Genomic DNA, 20,963 nt, shown 5'->3' with positions numbered 1-20,963 from the left:
TTACTCAGAGAGTGATGGGTGCTGGGATCCATTGCTGGGGGGGGGGGGTGGGGGAGGCTGGGACAATAGGATCATTAAAAAAACACCCTTAGATAGGCACATCAATGCAAGTAAAACAGAGGGTTATGGGTGTAAAAAATTGTTGTGTAACATCAACAGGTGAGGGGCTTAATGCTCTTTAAATTGTCAGGTTACTTTATTGATAGAAGGATTTCAGGGCATGAATTTGCTTATTTGGTTGGTTGCCAGTAGAATGGAGATAATAAAGACATAGTTGAGAGATGGTGAGAGCTGTGATTGGGGAAGAGGGGTAGTTGGGCCAATTCATAACTTTTCATTCTTTCACAATATTTCTCTCTTTTGATTCCATATTGACTTTTTAAATAATTATTTATTTTTCACACTGTGAACCATATCAACCAAAATACATACAAACATTTCCCTCTTAAATATACACTGTGGCATTTTCTCCCCTTTTTTCCTTCCCACCCCCCTCCAAAACCAATAAACATTCAACATAAACAATACAACCATTAAACAATGTCCACACAATGAAAATAAACAAGAAAGATGTGTCATCTACTTTTACACACTGGATCAAGTCATTTTGTCTTATCATCATTTTAAGGGGTGGAGGTCTGAGGCAAGCCCTCTCTGTTATGTTCCATGTACGGTTCCCAAATTTCTTCAAATAATGTTGACTTTATTTTTTAAATTGTTATTTTTTCCAATGGAATACATTTATTAATTTCCATGTACCATTTCTTGAGTGCAGTTTTTTTTGCACTACCAATAAGTATAAATTCTGGCTGTCCTGAGGAACAAAGAATCCTATATATGTGATGACACATATGCACTCTTGACAATAAATCTGAACTTTGGATCTTTGAGAGATCTAGAGTGGCACAGATAGTAGAGTCACTGTCTAACAGCACAAGAGACCCACCCAGGTTCAATCCTGGCCTCTCTATCTGTGATCTTGTAAACATGCAAGTTGCGCTTGCATGTTACATTCCATAGAATCTCAGATTGAGAGGTTAATTGACCACTGCATATTTTCTCTGCTGTGCAGGTGAAAGGTCGAACCTGCCAATTTGGGCAGAATACAGCAAGATTAAACTAGCCAGTTGATGGGCAGCATGGACGATGAGCCAAAGGGACTGTTTCAATGCTGTATCTCTCTATTATGAGTTTTGTAAAACGTCCTCCGTGAACCTGGTTATGTTATTTAATAGTTGAGCACCTAATTTTTTTCAGGATAAGGTCGCCTTCTAAAATTCTGACCCTTTTAGCAAAATAAAGTCACTATTCTGATATCTGAAAGGAAGGTGTGAATATAAACTCTAAATATATGCACACTCTAAAAAAGTTAAATTCATATATTTGTAAAGAAGTTTGTCAATGAATAGAACAACAATTGAGATATAGAGTTCATTTCCATTATACATGAAGGAGAAATTTTTGTATAAAATGTATAAATCATAAAACTGTTCCTTCAAGACACAAAGCAAAAATTCATAATATATTACATTATCACAAATAGATAATCAGACAAGCTAAATGTGCAGAATACCGAAGCTTGGGTCCAAATGTGACTTCTTGTCAAATCTTCATTATTCCGCTGCTAAAGTACCTGGTCACCACATAATAGGAAGGATATTGAAGCAGCAAAATGTAAACCGAGATGGTCTGATCTGAGGAAGCATGAAGTTGTTTACAAAAGAAGGAAAGGCAAGAGTGGATTGTAAAACATGCTTATAGTCAAGGTGCAGATTGATACTATACAATTATACATGAGACAAAATAGGAAACAGGAGATACACAAAGGGCTGTACAGACTGCATTATAGAACATACAACACTACAGCACTGTACAGGCCCTTCAGCCGTCAATATCATGCCATCCTATACAAACCTACTTAAAGAAACTAAACTTTTCCTCTTTGTAACCCTCTTTCAGTGCAGTAATTCAAGAAAATTTAACATTTGGGAACATATGGTCATTTAGTTAATGGAAGGAAGATAAAAGAAACATGGAAAAACAACAGATGCCATTACATCTACTGATTAAGTTGAACATAAATATCAAACGTGGTCTACTTGGTATAATGCCCTGTTCTGATGTGCTGTTTCACCATCTTTAAAAAGTGCCAAAGCTTAATGTAAAGAGATAACCACAAAATTTATATAATTAGTCTGTGTCTTCTATTGGAAAAATATGTCCTAAGAAAGAAAGAATCACCATCAATTACATGATACTGATCACTTGAATTTTACACCGATAAAACATTTATAGAAAATGCCACCCGAATACAAAATGTCAATTCTACAATATTCAATGTACAAACAGGATAAGTTTACAGCTATCTAACAGCAGGAACCAAGTTACACCCTCTCTCTGAAAGTAAACATATTTTACTGAGATAAATAGACAAATTGTAATTCAGTACCCCAAATCTTTCACAAAATATTGTACAAATAACTACAAAATCTGGACATTATTAAATCACACAAAATATTGTGGGAAGTTAATCCTCAATTGATTAAAATACTTTTATATTGCCTATGGTAATTTCTGTCCATGATCATAGTACAACCACAAAGTTCCACCAACTACACCCATTTTGGGAAGTGTTTGGATTCTCCTTCTATGGTACAAATCCATCATTAATTACTTGTCATTGCATCAACTAATAGTCGACTAAAGCCTCAATACATCTATTCCCCATATTAATACCTCTTGTGTTTTAAATTCAGTTAAAATTATTTTTGACTTTTGATATATTTAACAGAACCTCAGAATTTTTTGAGGAACTTGCATGATAGATTAGAACAGTATGGTGAGATATCAGGTTATAAAGTTAATTGGGAAAAGAGTGAGATTATGCCTTTAGCTGAAATGAATTATTCTTTGTGTAGGCATATTGTGAAATTTAAATGGTCAGACCAGATTTATTTAGGTGTTAAGGTAGTTTGTAATTATACCCATTTATATGAATTTAATTATTTGCCTTTATTGACTAAAATTAAATATGATTTGAATCGATGGAAAGATTTACCCATTACATTAATAAGACAAGTTAATTATATTAAAATGAATATTTTTCCTTGAATTCAATTTTTTTTTCAGTCTATTCCTTGTAAGATTCCTCAAAAATTTTTTTAAAGGATTTAAATGCTTTGGTGAGGAAATTTCTATGGAAAGATAAAATGGTAAGGGTATCATTACAGAAATGAACTTCAAAATATGAATTAGGAGGCTTGCCACTTCCTAATTTTCAAAATTATTATGAATCAGCACAATTAAAATCTATTAATAGGATGTTTGAAATAGATAAACCTTTCAAATGGGCTAACACTGAAATATCTCATATAAGTGAGAAGAATATGGATCAGTTTATTTATAGATGGAATCCTAAATTATTGAGTAATTATAATTTACCTGTTTTAAAACACAATGGATTTATGGTATTAAAAAATGAAGCCATAGGTACTCATTTCATGTAAAAGTCCTTTGTATCAAAACAAGCTTTTTCCTTTAAATTAATAATCAACTTTTGAAGTTATGGGATCAAAAGGGTATAAGTTGGTGCAAGAAGCAGGATATTTTATTTCTTTCCAAAGAATGAAGAGAAATATGATGCATCTTCAAATACTCATTTTTCTTACTATCAAATTAAAGCCTCATTGTTGGATAATTTTGGACATACTCTATGGTTACCTAGACAATTGAAGTTTAAAATTTTACTTATTCAGGGTGGCAAGAAAAGATTTATATCTGAGATGCATGCTTTATTACAGAATAAAATGGTTAAGCCAGATATTCATAAATCTAGATTGAAATGGGAGAAAGATTTAGGTATATGTATTTCTCAGGATGAATTTATGTATGACTAAAATTGTGAAATGTAAGGTATCGATTGGTTCATTATAATTTTATTCATCAATTATATTTAAATCTGGAAAAATTAAGGAAATATAATTTTATTTCTTCAGATTTATGTTTAGATGTCATAAGAAGGTAGATTCTTTTCTACATTCTACTTGGTCATGTGAGACAGTGAAACCTTTTTTGGAATAAACTTAAGGAATTTCTAGAAGTTATCTTGAAAGTGAAATTTTTATTAGATCCTGTGGTGTTTTTGTTGGGTAATATTAAAAGGATGAGCTTAGAATTGAAATTAAATAGATTTCAAATTGCTTTTTTGAGATTGGCTTTAGCTGTGGCCAGAAGATATTTGGCAATTACTTGGAAAAATGAGATTGATTTGAGTATTCAAAGATGACATATGGAGTTGAGGTCTTGTATTCCATTGGAAAAGATAAGAATTTACGCAATAATTATTTATTTTATCATAAAATTTGGAGCCCGTATTTGGATTATATGGGGTTGAGTTGTTAAGTCCCCTTTCCTCACATTAGTGGTGTGCTCCAACCATGGTAATTAATTGATGAATTTTGATAGTATGTGATCTCCGCTTTCCTTCTTTCCTTTTTTTTTCTTTTTTGGGGGTAGATTATAGGGGGTAGATTATAGGGGGGTGGGTTATTTTGTGCTTTTTAAAAATTTTATTCATTAATTATATGTTCAATATAATATCAATATCATGATCAACTAAATAAAATTTTAAAAAATAATTTTTGATTGAGTCAACTGATCTGTTTCTGGCTAGTATAAACTGACACAAGTGATTAATATGTTTATTCAGCTGCAGAAAATACTTTAATCCCAGTGATAAAAGTTTCGCTGTCAAATTTAGTCAATAATTGATGACAACTGTCTTTGCTTTATGATAACATTGATTCATTGCCATCGCTGTGGTTGAGTTTCTGTTCATGGGTTTAAGTGAAAATACAGGCATTATCTCCATTTCTGCAAAGCAAGTATGGTACCAAACGTATACTGTTGCCTGCATTCCTTGTGGAAACCAAGTTCAGTAACATTTCAGATCTATTTCAAAAATTGCAATTCATAGAAATATACAGGTCACTAGGGAGTTTTCTGTTTTTGGCTTGTACTCTGGAATTTAGAGGCTTTTGTGACGTTTTGAGATCTCTTTCAAGAAATCGTGGTCCTCTTAATTGCCTTTAGAAATAAAAGTCAATAATATTTTTCAAATGATAAAGCAGGATGAAATGTTTTTTTCCACAGCGAACACAAGATAAAAGAAATATGGGAGAAAATAGAAAGCAGTGATTAAGGTAATGCCAAATTTGAGCTTTAAACATATTATACTGTCACAGAAAAGAGCAAAGAAAAAAAAAGTCTGAATTGAAGATTTTTAACTGCAATTGTAAACCAATTCACCGTACAAATTAAAAAAAAATTGAACTGAAAAGCAAAAAGGTATACTGCAGCTATCACTTTTAATGCATACATTTGGGTAGCAACCAAAAACATAATTCTCCACCCCACACTGTCCTCTCACATTGTCCCAAGAACGTTCAATGAAAGCTTGAGAACATAGCCTGTTCAACATCTTCACCCTTCCTACTTTGTGTCAGCACTGGCCAATTTTGGCAGGTCACTGACCTGAAACATTAACTGTAATTTTCCCAATAGATGTTACCAACCTGCTGAGCAGTTCTTTGATTCCCTTATTTCTTGAAATTAATTTTCTGAGCAGAATTTCTCTGATGCAAAGCACATGGTGCCATAACTACTTGCTCAAATAGATCTAACATTGTATCTGTCACATATGACAAGTCGACTATAATGCAAGATGGAGGAAAGAATCAGGATTGTTTGTAATTATGAAAAAATATTTGATAGTTTTTATACATCTTTTACATACTATTGCATGAAATTTAATGTCCAAAATTAAGATGCAGCTTTGGAAATAAAATTAAATATGATCGAACAGTGCTAAGTATTGATTTCCATGTGACATTACATCTAAACAATGTTACACAGAAATCAAATAAGAGTATTGCTGGCTTCTGTATCATTCAATAAAAGGCAAAGACACAATCATTCAAGTATTCTTTTCCTGATAAAGTCAAGATGGTAAGGATTACAACTCATTGTGCATGTCACCTGTTGCGGACTAAGGATGCCACATATATCCAGACAGATAAGATATTGTTAGGATAAGGATGTATGTACACGGCCAAAGCAAACTCTGCTAGAGGCGCCTCTGTGTTATGGACACCAGTACTGTGTACAGCTTCAATTATGGGCTTCACTTCTGAGAAGGGCATGTGGATAGGAAACCCAGAAATCTGCAGAGAAAATAAATGACTGATGGTTACTTAAAGGAACTTTTCCTTATTCCTCAAAGACATAATTAAGAGGTTGTACTTGACAGAGCTGAGAATTTGATTCTGTAATTTCTGCTATTAATACAATTAATGCAATATACACAGAAATTCACATTGGATACAAAAATTCTGTACATGTGCAAATTTGTAAGTAGTATGCATACTGATGTGACTATCTGGACTACCTATATTTCTTGGATTTGTTTCTTTTGAGTGATAATTGTTTATCATTCCATACTAATTTTCTGTTTTTCTTTGAAAAGCTTATTGTTCTTGAAAAGTACCTTGTCTATTTTAACCAAAGAGAAATACTTGCAATAGATTAAAATAATTAAAACCAGTAAATGTGAATGGTTATCAATTGATGAAAGGATTAATTTTATTAATTATTACATTTCTGCCCAAACCAGATATTTCCCTGTTCTGATTTCTGCTGCTTTGTGCTTAAAAGGAGGTCATACCCTGTAATCTCCCAATAGACTGAGCAGTTCAACACAATGGTCATCTCCAAACTCTCTCCCTTGGTTGAGCTCAAGTTTAGGCAGAAATTGACGTAGCGTAGATGTACAGTATCTGTTCCAGCGGGTTGGATGCCTTGGTCTCCATTCCATAATCTTCTCTTTCAAGATCTTTTCAATCCTACAAATTGACAAAATAAAAATCATTAACAAATACTCCAAGAACGATGATAATAATATCGGAGTAGGTTTGGTGAGAAGGCTTGTGATTATGCTTGTATTCAAAATATCCATAAATGAAAAAAAAACGTATTTTGATAAAGGGATGCAGAAGAAATTTCACACATTACACAAAAGGGATAAAAGCACAATTTTAATCAATAAATCAGTTCAATTACTTATCCTGAAGTTCTACTGCAGCAGCTATGTCAGTGTGGTGATAAACCAGCTCTTCTGGCTAAAAGACAAAAAATATATGAACAAGTGAATAGAGAATCACAGAGTTTTCCTTTGGATGAGAACCACTTTGCACCACTGACAACAGAATTTCTGTAGTCAACCTTTGCCAAACAGAATACAGAGAATTCATACAACCAGGGAAATAAGAGCAAATGTGGCATGTTGGTGTCTTTGACCGGACAATCCAACTGGAGCACTCTCTTTCCACCTGCTGCAAACTAAGATGTGGTGGCAGTGGCAATGGACTGATGCGGTTCAGAGGGAAGTGACTGAATTCCATCTGGGATTGCTTATCAATAGTGTTTCATGAGGAACAAGATTATCAAATGAGTGTGACAATGAAAATGCTCCACGTGTCCAAGAATGATTCTGGTTGGGTCTAATTTCCAAAAAGATTTTTAGTGGACTGGAAAAAATGGTTATTAAAATTTATTTTTGAAAAAAAAATCAATGTTTTCATTCATGCATTGCTGAAAAATACCACTGCAAGATTAAAATTTTAGGCAAATAACTTCCATCAATAACGAGGCAGCAAAATGTCATCTTCCTGCAATCTTAAACCTAAAACTTCTTGTCCATGATCCCTCTCCACTATCTCTTGTCACTGATTTCCCATTGGCAGGAACTGGCCTTTTTAATTCATGCCATCAGAATTTTAAGAACATCCATTAGATCGCCTACAAGCTTTCTTTCCACGTGGATCCATCCCATAGCTTACAAACAATGCCTTCCTCCCATCAACTTTCAATGTATGGCAGAAGTGTTCTCTCCATATTCAAAACTGCACAGAGTACTAACCAACCAACATGTAATATTATTTCATCTTTATTCTGTGATTGTATGTTCTAATTTACTACTACCAATGATGGTATTTTGGTTAGCATTGTTTAATCAACCTGCAGCTACAGCTTTGGAGAATTATTCAATTGAACCCAGGCCTCTCTTTACAACCTCACCTATTTAGTGTCTCTGTCCCACTCCTTTTTATTCTCCTTAAAATGGATGATGCCACATATACATAAAATAAAGCATTGTTATATTTTTGTCTTACATAAATGTAAAACATTAATGTATGCATCTTTGTATTTTGTAATCTTTAACTTAAATCGGAGTACTTTCCATTGTTCACCCTTCAATCCATAAGTTAACTTTTCTCCCATCACTGACTATAGTTTTAAACAAGAAAATGTGCAGATGCTGGGGTTGAGTATAATATCCAAAACTGCTGGAGAAATTCAGCAGGTCATGTAGCATCTGCAAGAAACAAAAGTAAACCAATATTTCGAGCTGAAACCTTTGTCAATGTATGAGCAAACAAAAAAACAGGCAGGCACCAGAATAAAAAAGTACAGTAAAACCCCTGGCATCTGGTGCCTGTGGGGATTGGTAGATGCTGGATAAGAGAATTTTCCTGTTGCTTGAGATTACGTGTTGCATGCAACCTTGCCAATTTAAAATTTCCATATTTTCTTTAACCTTTTTATTTTCTGCAATTTTTTTTGCGATTAGCTCGAGGTTGCCATTTGCTTGAATAGGGGTTTTAGTGTAATAGGTGGTTTTAGTGTAATAGATGGGGTGGCATGGACACTGTTATAGCACCAGTGACTACATTCAAATCCAGCCCTATCTGCAAGGAGTTTGTACATTCTCCCCATATTTGCATGGGTTTTCACCCAGGTGTTTCAGTCTTTTCCCACCCTCCAAAATATACAGGGTTACAGGTTAATTTGGGTGTATTTGGGCAGCACAAATTTAAATGGCTGAAATCAGCTTCTTCCTTGCGGTAAATGTTTAAAAAAAACTGAGAATTGATGGGGAGAGAGCAGCTCTCTGAATAGAGAGGGAATAGTAGGGGGTGGAGAGCTGGAGGAAAGGAGACAGAGGGACAGGGAAATCTGAGGAGAGGTTTACTGGAAATTGAAGAAGTCAATGATAATACCAGCTGGCTGGAAAGTGTCCAGACCATATATACAGTGTTGTTTCTCCAACTTGAGGTAATCTCGGTTTGGCAGTGCATGAGGCCATGAGGCCATGTGTCAGTGTGGGGAATGGTGTGTGGCGTTAAAGTAGTTGACCACTGGGAGGTCCTTGCTGTTGCAGTGGACAGAGCCAAAATGCTGAATGAAACCATCTCTCAGTCTTTGTCCAGTCTCACCTATGTAGAGGAGGCCACATTGGGAATACCAGATCCAGTAAATGACCCCTGCACATTCACAAGTAAAGTGTGGCTTCACTTGGCCCCAAATGGTGGTGAAGGAGGAGGTGTGGGTGCAACTCTGGTTTTATGTCGTCAGTTATTTGAAAATATATATACAGGTGTACCCTGTATAACATGGTTAATACATTCCAAGCAAGTTCAGTGCTATGGAAAACCACACTGTTCAAAGCATGTAATGCACTTTAATGTAATACATTCCAATCCTATAAAAGGGATACACTGTACATAAAACTGATCTTTATTGGCAATAAATGAACATTGTTTATTAAAGAAAATATTTGCCGAAAGTAGATTTGCGTCAAATCACCCACATCAGACTTTCACCAGTTATATCGGTACCATCGCGGGATCATGCAGGGAGCCCGATCACAGCAGGGCAGCAGTAACTTTCAACGCAGCCACTTAACTCTCTCTATTCCACAGCAAATTCCAGGGGTTCCCCTCCATACAAACTGGTGTTGTTCAGTGGTTTGGAAACTCGCTGGTCTGCCACATCAGAGCAGAGATGAAAGAAAAAGATTCCCATCAGTGTAAGGCAGCATGCTGTGCAGGGAGCCTGATCACAGCGGGGACAGCAATTACTTTCAACGCAACCACTCAACTCTCTCTAGTATACAGCTCAGCACCTATATTTCAAATATTTTAAACTAGAGTCATGCAAAGTATTATGAGGTGGTTTAAATAGAAACAATAATAAAATTTAAATGATGCAAATTTAAAACTGCGGGTCAGAAATTTCAAACCGTGTTATATCAAGACCTGTGCTTTTCGAAACTATGCTATTCAGGGTATGCCTGTATGTATAAATAAACATGCACAGATATATTCAAGATTAAATGAATTGTATTTTTTATTATATATATAAATACAATTCATTTAATCTTGAATGCCGAGCTTTCCATTCACAAGCACACATATGCACACCACATATATGACAACATAGTTAAGCAATATCGCTTCCCCTTCCTGACAACAATGTTTCTATCATTTCATGCAAAATTGCAGGACAGTAAAAAGGGAAGAGAAGAACATTTATGCCACCATACCTGCACACTTGACAAACCAGGAAAAGGAAAGCTTCGTGAAAAAAATGGCTTCCACAAGTTTGACTTGCTGGTATCAAAATTTATTCTCATTACTGTTTCATATTTCTGCACATTGCACCACACCTAGAAAATAAACCGTTTATTAATTAGTAGACAGAAAGAACATATTTCTCTCAGCTGGGTAAAGAGCAACAATTTGAAGGAAGCCTAAAATGGGACCATCATTTTCATGCACCTTATGATCATCAACATTTGTTTTAGAAGCTGCAATTTAAGAAACAAACAAGTCCTTAAAATAAACAAATATGAACACTGTGCTCAATCAATAAAGAGTGTTTTAATCTTGTTTATTTTTACGATTCTGAGACAAATAACTTGAGTAGGGTTCTTACATGAAACTTACATTGTCAGCATTAATCAAGCAGCTAACACTCTGCAGCGGGCAGAATGCATCAAATTGTCCATGGCACTGTCCTGTGGTAGAGTTCCAGATCACATATTGGTTCTGATCATAACTCAGCACATATGCTGTTGGACCCTAAAAGCAAATTTAAGCAAAATTTCTTTGTGAAAGTTGTGAAAATGAGAAAAGAAATGATTTTGATGAAGCAATTTGAAAGCCCTAAGATAAGGAACAGGAGAAAAAAAAGAAAATGATCAGGAGAGGTTGGGATATTTTTCATTGGAGTGGAGAAGGCTTAACAGAATTTTATAAAATCTCTTAAGAATTATTTATAGATGGTAACTTTTATATACACTTTCTCCAGCAGGAATTGTATTTGTTATCAAATATTTTTACCATAGAGAAAAAAAATCACTAATTATGACCAAAGTAGAGCCCAATAATAATTATGCAAAACTTGGCATCTATTGTATATTTTCAGATCAATGTGGCTGATTCTTATCTGCATCAATAAAATGTCAATCAAGGCCAAAGTTAAAGCTTATTTTTCATTTCTTTCTGAAATAGCTTTGGTTTTTTTAGTTGGCACCTTCAAAGCAATAGTTTTACTCCTTATGTTTCATAACAAATTCAGCTAAAATACAGTCTTACTTCCGGTATCTGGCACCTATGCCAGTAAGGGTATTTACTGGTTACTTGAGATTGCGTGTTGCGTGACTGGCGATCTAATCACTAGGAAGCACCAATTTTAAACTTTTGCATTTTTTACCCGTATTTGTATTCCACAATGGTTTTGCCAGATGCTTGAAGCTGCTGGTTGCTTGAATTCAGGATAACAGGGATTTTACTGTATGAAAAAAGTCTGCCTGCACATTCTCCCATAGAGTGTTTTGACCTTTAGTGTGCTTGCAACAACCCCTCACAAATGCTTATATTGAAAGAATGCTGATGGACAGAGAGAAATAAAAGAATTATCCTGTTCCCACACAAATCCTGATTGGCTCCCTGATCAATTTTAGAAAATGCTCTGCCTCACCGACACAGATTAGCCAACATTTTCAATTAGGAGCCAAACTGACCTTCCTTGGCAGATGTGTTTCTGTTTGACATCATGCATATTAATTAATTGATCCACGTGGTAAAGGGGAGCCTATACAGTCTCTTGAGGTCATTTTCCCTATCAAGTTAGAATGGAACTTCCATCCTTGCATCTTGGAATTGTAGTGCAGTATGTTTTCGATGATCCAAAAAAACATAACCAAAATTCTCAGTTATCCGAAATTTTGAAAGTTGAAAAAAGATTTATTCATTATTCGCATTTTGTAAGCAGAGATCACAAATTTTTGGTAAGAATTAAACATTATTTTATACTTGAAAAACCTTCCTTTTTTTCTTGTTGTTTAACCACTGCTGACACTACTAGGCTGCTTTAAGCAATTTCTCAGTTATCTGAAAAATCCAGTTGACAAAAAAACAAGCATTTCAGATAATCAAAAATGTATTGCACTTTGAAATGAACAATAAAAAAGATTGATCTCAGCTTTGAAACTTTCAATTCCAGTTGTGTTTACATTTCCTTTTTGATGTTTGTGAAAGCTTATGTTTCAATTGAAGGCTATCCTTATTCCAGATTTCCTCCAATAATGGAAACAAGTTGGCTCCCATCCAACAAATTAAAATCATTAACATCGTGCTGGACACAACCTGCTGGAGAAACTGAGTTGAGCAGCATCAGTGGGAGAGAAATAATGGTTAACATTTCAGCCTGGAAGCTTCCAGCAAGAGTTCCCAGTAGAATAGAGAAGCCAGTGTGAAGAGGACAGGGTGGGAGAAGGACAGGGGCTCACAGGGGATTAGTGAAGTGAAGAGTGATGAATAATAAGACAAAGGTAGTACATTTTACATTTACCTACTACATGGTAGAAGCAGATTCCAGCCATTGAAACCCGTGCTGCCCAATAACAGCCAATTAACCAACCTCATTTGCTTTGATTGGTGGGAGGAAACTGGAGTACCCGGAGGCCATGTCCTTACAGACTGCGCTGGATTTGAACTCGGTTTGCTGGTGCTGTAATAGCACTGGGCAAACTGCCACTTTAATTGTGCCACTAATGGTGAAGCGAGAGCAGCAAGAAAAACAAAGGCGTCAGGTGGAGGAAGTAAGCTACACAGGGTGGAGATGGTCATTAGAAGACAATCGCTGCCAGTTTTTGGAATCAGATAAGAGAAGGTGAGAATGATGGAATACAGACCAAATGGTCAGAGATGGGGGAAGAAGAGGGTGGAAGGATCCAGTGGGGAAATGGAAAAAAACTTATAGAAGAATGGGAATGAGAATTGGGAGGAGGGAAAGGGGACAGAAAGGATAAAGAGAGGGGTACTCATTTCAGATCAGTTGAAATTAGACAATTTTATTTTCATACTATTAGGCTATAGAGTAACCAGACTGAATATATAATTATTTCTCCAGTTTACACTGGGGCTCACTCTAACATGGCAGAAAGCCCAGGACCGACAGGTCGGTGTGGGATTGGGAAGGGAAGTTGAAATATCATTCGATCCAGAGCTTAGTACAGTGTAGAGGAGGCTACAGAAGCACTGAATTCAGTAGATGTGGTTAGAGTTGCTATCTACTCAGAACAAAAGGAATGAAATTGACTCTTGATAAAGGATTCCAGCCAAAAAAGGTGACCATTCTTTTCCACCCACTGATGCTCTTCAACCTGCTGACTTCCTGAAGCAGATTGTTTGCAAATATTAGATTATCTGATCGAAGGATTCTTCTATCCAGAAAAACTCTGCAAAACATGGTGAAGAACATGGCTATGCTACTTCTGTCATCATACAGACAGAGCATAAAAAGAGAGGCTCCAGAGATCAGGACAGCTAGAAGGTGGTGGCAGGAGGCTGAAGAATGGTTACAGGACTTCCTCGAGTCAGTAAATTGAGCAGTGTTCAAGGACTCAGGTGAGGATCTGAATAATTATACCAGGGCAATTACAGACTTTATCAAAACAGCTGTAGATGAGTGTATCCACATCAAAACGTTCAGGGTGTTCCCCAACCAGAAGCCCTGGGTGAACAATGAAATCTGGAACCAAGTCTGGAGATTCAGATCTATGCAGAAGGAGCAGGCATGACCTACGAAAAGCTTCATTCCCAGAGGAACTCAAATGTCTTCTACACCCAATTTGACTACAGTAAGAGAAGAACCAACCCTCTGCATCACCATGATACCATCCTGTCTGTATTGGAGGATGACTTAAGTGCTTCCTTCAGGAGAAGGAATCCGAGGAAAGCATCTGGTCCAGAATGAGTGCCTGGTGAAGTATTAAAAATATGCGCTGACACTGGGTCAGTTTATTTAAGTAGATGACACAATTTTCTTATTTATTTTCATTGTGTGATGACATTGTTTAATGGGTTTAATGTATCGTATATGTTGAACGTTTAGTGGGTGGGGAGGGGGTGGGAAGGAGGGAGGGGGAAAAAAGGGGAGAAAATGACACTGTGTATATTCAAGAGGGAAATGTTTATGTGTATTTTGGTCAATATAGTTCATAGTGTGAAAAATAAAAAAATATTTTAAAAAATGTGCTGACTAACTTAAAAATTCATTCATGGATATCTTCACCATCTCACTCCAAAACAGGCGTCAATCATACCAATGTTCAAGAAGAGCGTAGTAACCTGCCTTAATGACTATCAACCAGTAGCACCTACATCAACAGAGATGAAGTGTTTTGAAAGGCTGGTGTGGCAGAATATCAGCTCCTGTCTGAGCAGTGTCATGGATAGGTTTGTGGTTGCCTAATGTAGCAACAGGTCTACGGCAGATGCCATCTCACTGGCTCTAAGCAAAGCCCTGGAACACCTGGACCGTAAAGATTCATACATCAGGATGCTAATTATTGACTACAGGTCAGCATTTAACACTATCATCCCCTCAAAACTGATCAACAAACTCCAAGACCTGAAACTCAACACCCCACTGCGAAATTAGATCATGAATTTCCTCACCTACAGACGACAATCAGTAAGGATTGGTAAGAATATCTCGTCCATCAGTATTGGAGCATCACTAGGCCATGTTCTTAGCCCCCGGTCTACTCATTTTACACTTGTGACTGTGTGGCTCGGTACAATTATGACAACATCTACAAATTTGCTGATAAAACTATGGTAGTGGATTATATAACAAAAGGTAATGAGTCTGCATAGAGGAGGGAGATTAAAAACGGCCAAATGGTGCACCAACAACAATTTTGCACTCAATGTCACCAAAACCAAGGAACAGATTGTTGACTTCAGGAAGGGAAAACCAGAGGTGTTTGATTCAGTGATCATTGGGGGAAATCAGACGTGGAGAGGATGAACAAATTTAAGTTCCTGAGAGTCACTATCTCGGAGGATCTTTTCAGGACCCAACACACTAATGGCATAATGAAGAAAGCACATCAGTGCCTCTACTTCCTCAGGAGTTTGCAGAAGTTTGGTACAACACCAGAAACCCTAGCGAATTTCTACAGATGTGTGTTGGGAAGTGTGCTGACTGGCTGCATCACGCTGTCTGGTCTGGGAACACCAATACCACAAAGCCTAAAGCCCTTGAAAATGTAGTGGACACAGCCCAGGACATTAAAGGCAAAACCTTCCCCACTATTTTGAACATCTACAGGAAACGTTGCTGCTGGAGGGCCGCAGCAATCATCGAGGATCCACACCACCCAGCACACGCTCTGTTCTCGCTGCTGCCATCAACAAAGAGGTATAGGTGCCACAAGACTCGCACCACCAGGCTCAGGAACAGCAGGTACCCCTCCGCCATCAGACTCCTCAACGACAACTTAATCATGGATTCATTTAAGGAATCTTGTGCACTTTATTGATATTCTTTATTCTCTCTATATTGCACAATCAATTTGTTTACATTCATTATCTGTTTATACTGCTTTGTTTGCTTACATGTTTATATTATTTAGGTTTTTTTTGCACTATCAATAACTGCTAATTCTGCCTCGCCTGCTGGAAAAAAGAATCTCAGGGTTGCATGTGATGTCATATCTGTACTCTAACAATAAATCTGAAATAAATACAATATGAACAAGTCACATTTTACCTCGGGAATGGCTGTCCCTATCATCAGCCAAGCTTTTATCCCCAGTGCAAGGAAATAGTTACAGAGCAGAACTGCATGTTCCTCCTCATCACCGGCAAGTAAATTCAGGAATTGCTGTTACGATTGAAAAAAAATCAGAGTTTAAAATAAATAATGTAATCACTGAAGTGACAATATGTATCCCTAAACACAGAAGATTGCATAGCTGCTGTCTTGACTAATCTCTTTCACCAGCACTAGAATGAAAGAATCTAGTGCCGAGATCGGCATGTAGTGAGCAGTGAGGAAGGATACCCAAGTTTAGAGCAGGAACTTGATCACTAAGGAAGGTGGGCCAATGTGGGGCAAAGGGAATTTAACTCTGACGAGTGTGAGATGTTGCACTTTGGGAAGTCAAACCAGGGTCGGATGTACACAGTAAATGGCTGGCATCTGGAGAGTGCTGTAGATCAGAGAAGTGTATGGGTTCAGAATGATACAAGACACAGAAGTAGAAGGCCATTCAAGCCTGGTTTACCATTTAACAAGATAATTATAATCTGGCCATGGACAGCTCCATCTACCTGTTTTTTTCCCCCATAACCTTTAAATCTCCTACTATGCAAAAACCTGTCTGCATTTTAAACATATTCAATGAGATAGCATTCATTGCTTCCCAAGGCAGAGAATTTCTACAGATTCACTACTCTCCAGGATCAACAGTTCCTTCTTATCTCTGTAAAATCCACTCCCTTGAATCTTAAGACAAATTCCTTTATCTAGTCTCTAATCAGTGGAAACAACTTTCCTGCCTCTATTTTCTCTTATTCTTTTCATTTTACATGATTCTACAAGATCCCATCTCATTTTGCTGAATTCAACTGAGTACAGCCCCAGCAGACCCAATCCCTCCTCATGGACTAACCCCTCATCTCTGGTATCAACCTGGTGAACCTCCTCTGCACTGCTCCATGGTTCCATGAAACTGGCGACACAGATGGACAGGGTGGTGATGGCGGCATTTGACATGCTTGCCTTCATTGCGTGGGATAGTGATGCAAAAGTTGGGGCCTTATGATACACCTAGAGAGCTTGAGCCATAGGGAGAGCTTCGATAGTCTGGATGTTTATTCACTGGAACACTGGAGGTTGACGGGTGATCTTAAAGAGATTTATAAAATCATGAAAGGCATGGATAAAAAGTATACTCACAGTTGTGTTCCTAGAATAGTTAATTCTTGCAGTAGAGGGCGTAGGTTTAAGGTGAGAGAACAAAATTTTAACTTTTTCCACTCAGAGAGTAGTCCGTATTTGCAACAAGCTGCCAGAGAAAGCTACAGAAGTGGGTACAATTATACGCTTCAATACTGAAGTACATGTAGACAATTCAGCCTTTCCTTCCTCAGCTTTCCTGCTAACCTCCTCAAAAAATTCCATGACTTTGGTTAAACGTAACTTAACATGCATAAAGCCATGTTGACTATCCCTAATCAGACCCTGTCTATCCAAATACATGCATATCTGATCTCTTAGAACACCTTCCAATGATTTATCTACTGCTGATGTCAGGCTCACTGGCCTATAATTTCCAGGGTTACTTTTGGAGGCTTTTTTAAAGCAACGGATCAACGTGAGCTACCCTCCAATCCTCTGGAACCACACACATGGGCAAGAACATTTCAAATATTTCTGCCAGAGCTACACTAACCTTCCACAAGATCTGAGGGATACCTTGTCAAGCCCTGGGGATTTATCCACCCTTATTCACTTTAAGACAGCAAGCACCTCCTCCTCTTTAATCTGTATAGATTGCATGACCTCACGTTGTTTTCCTTACTTCCTGTATATCTGTGCCAGTTTCCTGAGTAAATCTGGATGCAAAATAAAACATTTCTTTTGGCTCCATATATAGCTGGCCACTCTGATCTTCAAGGGGACTAATTTTGTCCCTTACAATCCTTTTGCGCTTAATATATCTGTAGAAACCTTTAGGACCTTTCTTCACATTGCCTGCCAAACCAAGCTCATGTCTTCTTTTAGCCTTCTTAATTTCTTTCTTGAGATTTGTTTTGCATTTTTTTATCCTCCTTAAGTACCTCATTTTCTCCATGTTTCCTACACCTCTCTTCTTGCAAACTAGATTCCCAATATCCCTTGAAAATCAAGGTTCCTTATGCCTGTTAACTTTGCCCTTAAACCTGACAGAAACATATAAATTCTGTACTCACAAAATTTCACCTTTGAAGGTCTTCCACAAGGCACATCCTTGCCCGAAAACAACATCCCAATACACACATTCCAGATTCCTTCTCATTTCCTCAAAATTGGCCTTCCTCCAATTTAGATTCTCATTCTAAGGCCTAGACCTATCCTTCTCCATAATTAATTTGAAACTAATGGCATTATGATGACATCCCAAAATGTTTCGACATATACTTCTCTCACCTGTCTGGTTTCGTTCCCTATTAGGGGATCTAGTATTGCACTCTCTAGTTGGTATCTCTATACATTTATTTAGAAAACTTTCCTGAACACATTTGACAAACTCCAAGCCATCTAGCCCTTTTACCATTTGGGTGTTGCAGTCAGTATGTGGAAAATTAAAATCTCCTACTATTACAACCTTATGTTTCCTGCAGCTGTCTGCTATCTCTCTTCAGATTTGCGCCTCCAATTCTCATTGACTATTGGGTGGTCTATAAAACAACCCCATGAGTGTGGTGATACCTTTCCTGTTCCTCAGCTCCACCCCTATATACTCAATAAATGAGTCCTTTTATCTGTCCTGCCTGAGCACATCTGTGATATTTTCTTTCACGAGCAATGCCACCACTCCCACTTTTATCCCCCTGCTCTATCACATCTGAAGCTTCAGAAGCATGGAATATTGAACTGCCAATCCTGCCCCATGTTTCTCTCACGTCCATGTTATAATTCCACGTGCCAATCCACGCTCTAAGCTAGTCTGCATTTCCTACAATACTTCTTCCATTGGAGAAATCCAAGATGGCGGCAAGGGGTGTGAGAGGTGACCCAATAGTTCCCCAAGGAAAAGAGAATAAAGGATACATACAAGAAGATCCCCTAAAACAAAAAGACCCCAAAAAGAAGGAAGACAACCAGGGATACCAATAGAAGAAAGGGTGAGAAGGGAAAGAAAAAAAGATGGGAAAAAAAACAAAGAGACAGGAGAAAGGAAGAGACTCACCATGCGGTGGAGGTGGAGAGGCCGAGCCAGGGCTTAGCGGAACATTAGCGGTGGTGGCAGCGGCAACGGAGCCATGAAGCTCCCCACGGGAATTGGACTCACCCAGGAGGGAGAAACAGGATACCCCAATAAGGTTGGATCTCAAAGGGGTGGGGGAAGGATGCGACCGAAGTGGCAATAGCACTGTCAGGCGTGGGAGAGGCAGAGGACTGAGGTCATGGAAGCCCAGCCAAGGAGGAGTTGATGTCTATGCGGACGACAACAAGAGCGCTGTCAAGTGCAGATGGTTCTGGGACCCGAACTGAAGAGAAGCAGACAGAGATGCGAGCGGTGACAAGAGCACTGTCAGGCATGGGAGAGCCCAGGGACCAAGGTCGAGGGAGCCAAGTTGAGGTGGAGTCTGCAGCAGAGAGAAAGACCCCATGGGCTGGAAGGACACGAGGTCGGGTCTGAGGCATTGGAGGGCATTTGAGGTTTCGGGCTAGAAGACTTCAGAAGCAGCATGGCCAGAGGAGATCTGGCAGGAAAATAGCATGGCAGGATGGCCTGGAGTCTGAAACTAAAGTGGAGGAGGAGAAAGAAGAGGAAGAATGAAGGAGTAAAAGGACATTATAGGGAGGTGAAACACAGATAAAGGGGACCAGAGGGCCTGATGCCCTTTGTCAGAGAGATACTGGAAGTCATTGGCCAGATAAAAAGAACTTTGAAGATACTGGTGGCAGTGCAGGTACAATCAAAGAAAGTCTGGAAAAGCTGACAGAAAGGGTATCTGAAATGGAAGCGAGAATTGAGAGAATGGAAGAAGGATTGGAAAAAAAGAGAATGAAATGGAGGCATGAGAAAGGGATAGGGTAAAGATGTGGGAGAATAAGATACCATAGAAAACATTAGCAGGAGGAATACGGTCAAAATTGTGGGGGGTGAAGGAGGGGACAGACATGCTGGAATTCCTGAAAAAGTAGATCCCAGATATACTGGGTAGGGAACAAATTAGAAATGATCTAAGAATAGAATGGGCCCACTGGTCTCTCGTGCACCCTCCGACTGGGGCTAAACCAACAGCCATGGTCTATCCTTCGCTACCAGGTGGAATATGAGAGAGGAATGTTTTATTCTACTTGGCCATAAGCGCAATGCTATTGAAATACAAGAGGGAATTTTACCCGGTTAAAAAGAGCCTTAAACAAAAAAGGAATTGAGTTTACCCTCCTTCACCTGGCAATGCTGAAGATAGAAAGGGCAGGAGGGGAAGGAAAGTTTTTTTAAAGATTCATGGGAGGTAATGGACTTTTTAAGAACCCTGCCACTGCTTTTGGACTAAATGTAAATTTAAGTAAGGTGGAAAGATAGACTGTAAATATTTAATTGCGATGAATAAGAGTGGAATACATGCTTGTTTTTTCATAATGTTAATAATTACAAGTAAGAATGAATACAGGGAGCTCAAGGAAAAGGAGAGAGGGAGATACAAGTAGTAGATGGCTGCATTAGGCAAAACTCAAAATGACTGGGGGGGGGGGGAATTGGCACCAATAGCTTGGTTATTGGTGCCTGGCTGTGGGAGGTGGGGGGGGGGGGGGAAGAGGAAGGGGAATATATGGGTTGTTTTTCATTTTGCTATCAAGGTAATTGATGGTACTGTAAGTTGTACAAGGATGGGTGGTTTGGGGGATAAATACAGAATCTGTATTCAGAGCCAGCTCTTCAGCACTTGACGTCCTGCTTTGCGGAAACTGCCAAAATGTTTGGCCTGGAAGTCAGCCTGAAGAAAACTGAGGTCCTCCATCAGCCAGCTCCCCACCATGACTACCAG

At 38.1% G+C, this 20,963-nt stretch overlaps 1 protein-coding gene across 12 annotated transcripts in view; it reads right to left on the bottom strand.

The window, feature by feature from the left end:
- Positions 1–20,963, bottom strand: part of cc2d2a (coiled-coil and C2 domain containing 2A) — a 181,366-nt gene that overhangs the window by 1,039 nt on the left and 159,364 nt on the right. For 8 of the 12 annotated variants that reach the window (XM_069926018.1, XM_069926020.1, XM_069926022.1 and 5 more), the window contains 7 exons: positions 15,964–16,077; positions 10,845–10,979; positions 10,442–10,564; positions 7,117–7,175; positions 6,722–6,899; positions 6,037–6,221; positions 372–1,694 (listed from right to left, as the gene is read on the bottom strand). In XM_069926018.1, coding sequence (XP_069782119.1) covers positions 1,625–1,694; positions 6,037–6,221; positions 6,722–6,899; positions 7,117–7,175; positions 10,442–10,564; positions 10,845–10,979; positions 15,964–16,077 — 864 coding nt within the window. In that variant the 3' untranslated portion in view covers positions 372–1,624. Of the gene's footprint in view, positions 1–371; positions 2,223–6,036; positions 6,222–6,721; positions 6,900–7,116; positions 7,176–9,632; positions 9,882–10,441; positions 10,565–10,844; positions 10,980–15,963; positions 16,078–17,154; positions 17,277–20,963 lie in introns of those variants that run through there. The other 4 variants (XR_011353988.1, XM_069926023.1, XM_069926028.1 and 1 more) reach the window with 4 other exon arrangements.

Source organism: Narcine bancroftii, chromosome 3, assembly GCF_036971445.1.
Source record: "Narcine bancroftii isolate sNarBan1 chromosome 3, sNarBan1.hap1, whole genome shotgun sequence".
In the NCBI taxonomy this organism is placed as follows: domain Eukaryota; kingdom Metazoa; phylum Chordata; class Chondrichthyes; order Torpediniformes; family Narcinidae; genus Narcine; species Narcine bancroftii.
Note: the sequence above shows the minus strand (reverse complement) of the source record. Positions and strands in the feature narration are given on the sequence as shown.